This window comes from Abramis brama, assembly GCF_963993115.1.
Source record: "Abramis brama genome assembly, chromosome: 20".
NCBI lineage: Eukaryota > Metazoa > Chordata > Actinopteri > Cypriniformes > Leuciscidae > Abramis > Abramis brama.
The window spans coordinates 4,388,907-4,398,421 of NC_139982.1; the positions used below are offsets into that span (position 1 = coordinate 4,388,907).

The 9,515-nt window shown below is 38.1% G+C and overlaps 1 protein-coding gene across 1 annotated transcript; it reads left to right on the forward strand.

Annotated features, from left to right (window-relative positions):
• Positions 1-2,810: 2,810 nt before the first annotated feature.
• LOC311070410 (uncharacterized protein) lies at positions 2,811-5,125 on the forward strand (the record flags this gene model as incomplete). Its single annotated transcript, XM_084094235.1, has 7 exons — positions 2,811-2,864; positions 2,962-3,079; positions 3,514-3,605; positions 3,826-3,940; positions 4,267-4,386; positions 4,678-4,851; positions 4,935-5,125. 7 exons carry the CDS (start codon positions 2,811-2,813, stop codon positions 5,123-5,125), a joined length of 864 nt encoding a protein of 287 aa, XP_083950361.1.
• Positions 5,126-9,515: the final 4,390 nt, after the last annotated feature.

A 9,515-nucleotide genomic window follows, 5' to 3' on the forward strand; every position in this document is an offset into this window, starting at 1 on the left:
GCACCAGGAAGCAGAACCATCCACCAGTCAGCCTTGCACCAGTAATCCGTCCACCAGCCGACCATCAAACAGCAAGCAAGATGTTAGGTGGATTAAGAGGGACAGTGATGGAAACATTATTTACGGCAGGCCCAGATCATCCCGGAAACAAGCAGGTACGATTTTTTTTACATTAATGTTTATTAAAATGTAGACTCCAGATCTAGTTTTGTATCTTGGAAAGGTATACAGCATAATCACAAGTCATGGGTCTGAATTAGAATATATCTGAGGTTATTATTACGTACCTGTGCCTAGCATCAGGTAAAGTTTGTGTCATTGAGTGTAAAAAGCAACATCTTTGTTTTTTGTTTTTTGCTACAGCAGGTCCCAGTCACAGCCAGAGTCGAAAGACTGGTGTCTCTCATGTCAGGGCTCAGGAAACCAGTGCGGAAATGACCAGTGACTTTCCTTCCATTACTGCAGGTGTGTTATTTATTTTGACTTCACTGGTTCAAAACAGTATGTTCATTTATTATAAAATTGTTCAATGCTATTCTCTTTTGTTATAATAAGCTACTGTTTTTAAATATTGTGCATTGTTTTAACAGAGTCCTTCCTTCAAGAGCTTAAACGCTCACTGGGTGAGGAGGACATATATGAAGATGAAACGGCACTTCAAGCCTCAGCAGACTGGTCGACTCGAAAGAGCCTCATATCAGGGTGGTGGGAGAAACAGAGACCCCGACTGGTCAACACCATGGTGGCTCGACAATATGCAGCAACTCGGATCTGCCAACATTGTGGAAATGGTCCAGCCGTTATCCATTGTTGTGACTGCCGACCACACCCATTCCTCTGTGGCCAGTGTGATGTCAGGGTCCACCAAGGTCAAGTGTTCCACAACAGGGATTCAATGACACGTGCATTTTTTCAGGACAGTCCATAGTTGTGGTTACAATGAATGGTAAGAAGAACTTTATGGGTTTGGGTGGGGGTCACTTCTGTAGAATTTTATTTTTGATTTTTCTCTGATTTTCTTTATCATGGATGGAAATCCAGAGGTGTCAATAGGTTGTGTGTTGATTAGATTGGCTGGGCCCATCTATGTGGAGGAAAACAATTAACCTTTGTTTGAATAAGGATAGTTTATTTTCCTGACAAAAGTGTGACTTCCAATAGAGTGCCTTACAAAATTTTGGTCTGTCATAATTAACTTTGTGTATATATTTTCTTCTTTTTCCAGGGCGATATGATCTCAGATTGCCTCAGATTATATGCAAAGCATGTGAAGCCACTTGGAGTCCTGGAGTGGATGACCTGATCCGTAATGACTACTGGCCTGCCACTTCTCACTTTTCAACTGTGTACGCAACAGATGTCCTTTTTTCTTTTGAAGAGCTGAAGATGGCTGCACCAGGGATGTCTAGCCAAGCATTTCTTAGAATGCTGGATCAACGCACTGTTCGCTTTGGCCGTGTAAGTATTTGTGGTAATAATTTCGTAACTCCATATATAATACTATGAGGGCATGATGATGATGATAGCACACATGAAAAGAGCCATTAGACCCTTTATAGACAACCATAAACTCATGTTCTCTCATCAGCAGTTTGCACTGAGACATTTATGAAAAAACAGGTCATTCTGAAGATCTCAAATTCAACTCCAATGGCTACTGACTTTGACATCTTCTCCCCAATATCATTTCCTGATCCCAGAAGTGTTCCCTTGGATTAATGGGCTAAACATTGCACAGGCTTACTTCTAAACAGTATGGAAGCCGTTGTAGCTCTCTTTGCGTATAGATTTAGACTGAATGTCAAACTATCCTGTATGTTTAATGGCCAGGTCCCCCAAATACACCAGTGTATAGTGTATGAGTGAAGTTTACACACTGTTTATTTCCTTCGATATGTATTCTAAGGAGTGGTAACAAAGTTTGTACAAACATCCCAAAATGCATCCATTTAGAACATTTTACTTCAGTGAGTATATTGTTTAATTTGATCCGTTTTACTGTTGTCTTTTGTTCTCTTTTACTAAACTCTTCTTTGAAACAGAGCGGAAACATCACAGCAGACAGCTTCCGGAAAAGCTTCTTGCAGTGGGAAGCTGTCCGATTCGAAGTGGACAAATTATGCCAGGAGGACCACTTTGACTGCCCAGCTTGCAGCCCAGACATGCTTGCAGTATCCGTTGATGGAAACCGTAAGCACTACAGATTCAAGAGTGCAGCAAGGTACTGTGTGTGCATTGACGGTCCATTACTTTGAAAGTAACTGCTGTGAATTCAAAATCATATGAATATTTAAAGTTAATTTGTATCTCTTTTATTTAGATCGGAGGAAAAAGCCATCTTTGATGGCGTGTTCATCGCGAATGATGATGACGTTGCAAAATTCGTGGACTATGTCCATACCTCAACCAGTCATGTAAACTTGCACAACTTCACTATATTTACCTATAAAACACCATGTCCTACAGAGGACTTTGTTTGAACAAGTTTGGACTGTTAACCATCTTCCATGTTTTAGGTCTCTGGAAGAGGTGTCTGTGGAGGGCAATGGTCAGCGGCGTGTGAAACGTCTCAGAAGTCCTCAGGAAAAACAGACGAGGAGGGCCTGGAACTCGCTGTATGTCGCCATGGGGTTCTGCTTCGTGCCCTCAATATGTTCAGGGGGGAGATTTTTGCCTACCCCCTGTACCTCCAAAAGCAAATGGCCTGTAAACCAGTTACATTTTTTGCAATGGATGTGGCATGCAAATACTGGCCTTACCTCCAGAGAGTGACAGAGAAATGAGCTTCAGAGCTTGAGGATCTCCTGACCATGAGGCCATTTCTTTCTGTTTTTCATGCCAAAGCTCATGATTTCAAATGTGAGGTAAGAAAAAATGATTGTCCATGACATTTTCTTTCCCTGAAATCCTGCATAATATTGTTGCCACTTAGGTTTTCTTTTTTTGTTTTCTTTTTTAAAGGTAAAATGGAGTGGAGCATATCAGGAGGGGACTGGTTCGACTCTTGGGGAAGAGGTGGAGCAGTGCAACGCCTTCCTCTCAAGGATTGCTGTTACGACAAAGCACATGTCAAAAGCAGGTAAGGTAACCAGTAAATTTTGATCCTGATGACAATGGTGAGCCACTTTGAGCTCATGCATATATGCTGACTCTGAAAATATAAAGCTCAGAATATTCAACATAAATGGATGGATCGATTACAATACCATCATCCTATTTTATTTGACGTGAGGATAATAAGGAAGGGCAGTGCGATATAAAAAATACACATCAGAGTACCATTCACCTACTGTCCTGCCATAGTGCTCTAAGCCATTTGACTACTGTCCTGCGCCACTGTTTCATGCTATTTCTTCACTATCCTGTGCAACCCTTTCATGGGACAGTAATCAACTGGCACAAGACAGCAGATTAATAGTTCCAAAGTACTGTAAGTTATTATTGTCTGCACAGTTTCTTCTCCTACTGCTACTGGAAAGAAAGGTGATAATCTCATATTTTTTATTTTTGCAGGACGCATAGACATGCTGACGATCATGGCCATGCGCTGGAACCAACAAAAGTTTGACAACTTGGCTTCTACCCTTGCCCGCCGATATCGGAAGGTAAAGACACCAGTTTTCCCTTATGCAAAATGCATAGCGATATTGTAAAATAAAATATTAAATGTTCATACCATATATATTGATAGTCCACATATATACGAATATACTGTATATTTAATTAGTGTTGTATGTGGTTTTCTAATAGTGAAGGTACTTCACAATCCTTATCAACAATTGTCAAAGTTGTAGGCGTTTCCCTCATTGTCATTTATGTTTGAAGGCCAAAATAGCCCTGCAATGCCAGTTGCATAACCTGGAGGCCATGAAAACGGTAATGGACATCTCAGACAGTCAACTGGAGAGGTGGATCTTTGATGTCAATGAGTGGGCAGAAGGTAGGATATACTGTTTTATACTGTTTGATATGGTGCTTGATGTATCACTTCTGACTAAGCTTGGCTGCAATTCCAAAGAGGCTCATTGTAATCGTAGTCAAAGAGCACATACTCTGATTGCTGATGATGTGTGGACAATATTATCCCCATGGGGACAATAAAGAACCTAGCTAACCTAACTATACTCAAACTTAGCTACAAGTGTAGCCTCTCAGTTACAGAGAAATCTGAAAAGATTGTTGAGGCTTTATTTTGCTCATACACCAAAAATATTTTTTCATGGAATCAAGAAGCATATTTCTTATCTCTTAATTTCTTCCTCTCAGCAACAAAATCCCCAAATGATGCTGATGTTGCCGCTGTTGCCAACCGCATAGAGGAGCTGGTGGCAAGTGTTAAGAGGAGGTCCCAGCGTCTTTATAAGGATAGTGATGGATGCAAAGGACGTGCCCGAATCTGCCGAAAGATCAGGGAGGAAAAAAAAATCTCAACTTCTGTAGTGGAAAAGTACAAAACCTTGGTTCCTAATGCAGAACAACTGACATTGGACACCATTCTTTCTGACGAGATTGTTTGGCCATGGCAGCTTACACACGGTGGTATGTACACAATTCCATTGACTTTGTGAAATAGTCACATAGTAGGACAAAATCTGTCATGGCTCGATTGTAACCCCAGAAAATATTGAAATGCTAATCTTAATTACAACTGACTTATGTTTCATCTATGTATTTCAGACTCTGTAGATCTAAGGACAAAGAGGAAAGCGTTCGACATTGTGATGGCAGTAAGGAGACTTGAGGAGGAGAAGAGGATTCTTATTGCTGAGATGAACAAACATTGGAAGTCTCTTTGCACCTGTGCAGACACCCTGAAGCAGATGTCATCCCAGCTTTCTAATGTGACATCAGGTATGTATTTGTTATACTTGGCATACATTACAATGTTTCTGAATGTTTCTGATTAATAAAGGCTCAGTGTGTTTTAACGTAAGGTAAGACGTGGGGTCTGCTTCAAGATGGTATCCGAGGTCTACAGAGCTTGACAATGAAGAACAAGGAAGCAAGCAACAGCTTGGCAAAGCATGCGAAGAAATGTTATGTTGAAGTTCTGACTGAAACCGAAATTAACTTTGATAGTGATTCTGAGGAGTACCATACCAGTAGTGACTCTGAGCAAGACTAAACATGGCCAGAGTCCTTTTTTATGCTGATGTGTGCTGGGGAGGCAGCATTAAGAAGAGGGCCGCTGGGACAGGTTGGTAAGGAAAGCTGGCTCTGTGTTTGGCATGGAGCTGAGGTTAATCATTTAAACTTTTAAGGTATAGTGGAGGATTTTTTACTTCCGGGTGGATCACCTATACTATTGGTCCTCCTAATTGTCAATCATTCTGGTAAATCAATCAAACTTATTCAAAAAGTGGAGAGGGCGGGTCTTATCTAAAATTCGAAAAGATCCTCCACTATACCTTTAACAAAACTATTAGTCCTTAAAGTTTGTTTTATGTTTTACCGCTATGTTTTATGTCAATACCTGGTAGATCTTCTGCAAGCATCTCTTCTCTTGCTTCTTTGTAGATTTTGGCTAATAGAGAATTTCTTTGATCAAGCTCAAGCACCTTTGGCACAATACTGGTCAAGCTGTCCTTGAAGCACTGGCTTAAGCTGACAATTGATGAATGCATTCGGTCAACTTCATCACACAACTGAAAATAAACAGAAAGAGAAAGTTAATCATTCACAGATTGAATGCACATATATTTGTTCACCTGAGGGTTTAGAAAATTAAATGTTTTTACAAAAAGAGTTATAACTGTAAATTATAATTTTAGTATACTTTTAGCTTACATCAACATTCAACATTTATTTTAAGCTGAGAACTGATATAAAATCAGTGATATCACTGACCCCTGAGGGTGTTTTTAAGAAAGGGTATTTCTTAAGTATATCCTCCACAGTCATCCCATCTCTCATCTCCCTCCTTCACCATGCAGAAGTTCGCTGTGTTCAGTCTTTGACCACCAAGGTGTCTGGTCGCATCTTGCAGTGGATATGCAGGACATTTACATGACCCTCAAAAGAGAATGAATTCTCACCAATGACAGCAATCTCCTATTGGATCAAATTTAAAAGTACAGAACATTAATAATTAAAATTATAATAATAAAAGTTAAACCTCAAAACCACATGTCATTCACTATTTCCTTACCTTAATTTTGTATGATCACAAAGAGAGATATTAAATTTAAAACTGCAACATTTTGCACAATGAATTCCTTAGAAAAGTATTATGCAATTGAGTCAATCCATGTCAATTTGACCAAATTTCAGAAACTTCCCTTGCTCCAATTTGTGATTTTGTTAATATTTTTTTCATAAAAAAATATTAACTTTAAAAAATAAACTTTAATATTGATGAAAACCAAAATATTAAATGTAATGAATATTGACTGAGTAATCCACTATTTTGTAGAGGAGGTCAAAATGACCATTTTCACCCAAGACCAATAAACATAGGACAAATATAATAATAAATGTTATACTTGCATTTCTGTAGTCGAAGTCTGTTGGTGGGATTCTGCTGGCACTGGGTCTAGTGTTTAGTGTTATCACCTCCTTCATCTCATGTGCAAATTTGTTGAACTTGGACTGTTTTTTAAAGGAGCCTTGAAATAAATATGAGATAATGTTCTCTGTGAGGCCACAATCTATTGTTTTCCCGTCCACCTAATTTTCTGAAAAAAAGAAAAGAAAGAATGATCAATGTGAGCTTGAGGTTTAAACAGCAACAATAAAATAAATGTCTTTTTTAAAATAATTGTTAAACTTTCAATGGAAATTCATCAGTATAAAATATCACTTTAATTTAACACTATAATAACTGTAACGTTATGGACACTCACAGAAAAAAGGTACAAAGCCGTCACTAGTGCAGTACCCTAAGGTACAAAGGCTAAAAGGTACCAATATGTACACTTGAAGTACCAGAGGCCTAATATACAGAGTAACGGTTACCTTTTTTTTCCTGAGTGTATGATCAACTGTTAGAAGCAAACTTATTTAAATTAGCAGCTCAAAGATTATAAACGTATTTTACAAGTTTACCAGTTTTCATAAATGGTTAACAAACTTTCTTTTTTTGGAGGGGCTGACGGACACCTGCACGCCTCGATCTCCGAGCCCTCGCTTCGCCTCGCCTCAATTGACTGCTGCTAACATAGTTCGCTCGTGATGGCTGACAGGACTAAATTATTACTCTCAGCATGCACTAACGTTTAGTCCGGGATGAACACGGGTAACGTTAAGGAGTTGTAAGAAAATTGTGGGAAACTGAATTTATAAATCTGTTGGCTTAACTTATATTGAGTTTTTACACAAAACGCGATGGGTTTGAACGGTTTGAACTGTTTCTATGGCCGCGGTCTTGCGGTAGAGTAACGTTAACCATATGAGTTATGCTAAAAGATATATCTTAATTTATGGCTAAAAATTCAAATAACTGTAATAACTATAAGTTTAAAACGTAATAGCAGTAACTTTACGTTGGTTCGAAGAAGGGTTTTCCCTCACGCATCAGTAAGTTAGGCCTGTTACAGACACTATGTCAAGTGCACATAACTCGAAAGGGAACCAACGGATTTTCACAATACTTAAAACTAAACATACCTCTGAATTTCTGTGCTTCGTCTTCGGTGATATTTATTCCGGCTTCTTTCAATTCCAGAAGAAGATCCTCTGTCGACAGCGTCAGGAGTGAGACAGCCATAATAACCGTCGTTATTTTGTGCAGTCCAGTCCCTCCCAACTTCTTCTCGCGCATAAAGTGCACTGCGCGGGCTACAATCCCATTGGCTGGTCAAATGCGTGGACTTGAACTTTGAGGCAAAGTAAAAGTACCCCATATAATTTTCGTCTACATTGCTTTTAAAGATGGCTTTTGCTAAAAAAAAGATTAGTACATATGTATTTATTTTAAGTCTAAATTGAAACTTCAAACTTATTTTACAAGTTAAAACACTATTATACACAGTTTAAAATTACAATTAAAAATACAGGACTACTTTATTACATTTGCTTTATGTTTAAAACTTATCATCTTGATGCTCTGCATAATCAGTAAAAGGTCATGGACTTGTGTACTGTTCAGAACCAGTGACAGTCAGAAAATAAATGGGCTATTAAATATATTTGGTTATTTTGTGCATCTCTTCTAAATAACCAACAACTCATGAACATCTTGCTCTATGTTTAATCTATGTTGGGTGATTGACAATTATGTGTTCACTGAATTGTTGAGATCACTGTGCAGAGCCTAATAAGCTTTTGTCAAAGATTGTACCTTTGTTTGGGGAATAAATGGTCCAAACATGGACCCTCTGACAGCTGGAAACATATTTGTACCTTTTTTACAACTAAATGATACATATTAGTACCCTAAGGTATAACTATGACCCATTGAGGGTACAACTTCACCGTTTGTACCCTAAGTGTTCACAAATGTACCCCAACCGTACCCTTTTTTCTGACAGTGTACTGTTTTTCAGAGAGTAATAGAGGTGGAAGCACTGGAAACACCACATTCATTTGTATTTATCGATGAAGCTGGATTTAACCTTGCCAAAACACGGCGCAGAGGAAGGAATGTTATAGGTCAAAGGGCCACTGTGGAGGTTCCAGGCCAAAGGGGGGGAAATATCACCATGTGTGCTGCAATGGCCAATGATGGTTTGCGTCTCAACACACCACTCATTGGCTCATACAACACAGAAAGGCTTATAGCTTTCCTAGAACAGCTCTATGCTCAGCTAGTGCCAGCAGAACAGGGGGAGCCAGTAAGAAACCCCCAAGTCTTTGTCATAGTTTGTTTGCTATTCTTATAATAATATCATTGTTTTTAGATTAAATAATTATACAAAAATATCAGTGACACTTTAATTAAAGCCTTTATACATATTGCATTATAAAAAGTATTTTAATGCATTAATTATATATTGTTTTACACATTATAATGCATGTATAATCTCATCAATAATTGTAACCAAGGTTATAACACATTATAATATTATCTATTCATTGTTACACCTCCAAAACATTATAATACACTAAAACTCATGATAAACAACCAATTCTAGACGTAACAAGGAATTTGCAAATATTATAAAACATTTTAACTTTGGTTACAGTTATTTATGAAAACATACATGACATTATAACATATGTTATTGATACCTTTATAATGCATTATACATAAAGGCTTCAAGTAAAGTTTTACCACAATATCTAATAATCATTATTATTAATAAATGTTTTTCTTGTTTCCACTGTAAAACACTTTCTGAAATCTAAATTGTATTTTTTTATTAGGTGATTAAATAGACAGACTTACCGATCACCAGTTTAGTTCCTCCACCGAAAGTCCACCACAGTGATACAATCTAATGAAACGCTCGTACAAAAACCTCTATTCCACTCGAGTGAACACACACTCCAGCAGAGAGAGAGAAACAACACTTCAACACACTGATATTAGAAGATCCTCAGCTCTTCTCAACACTCACTCATTCAGATTTGACTAA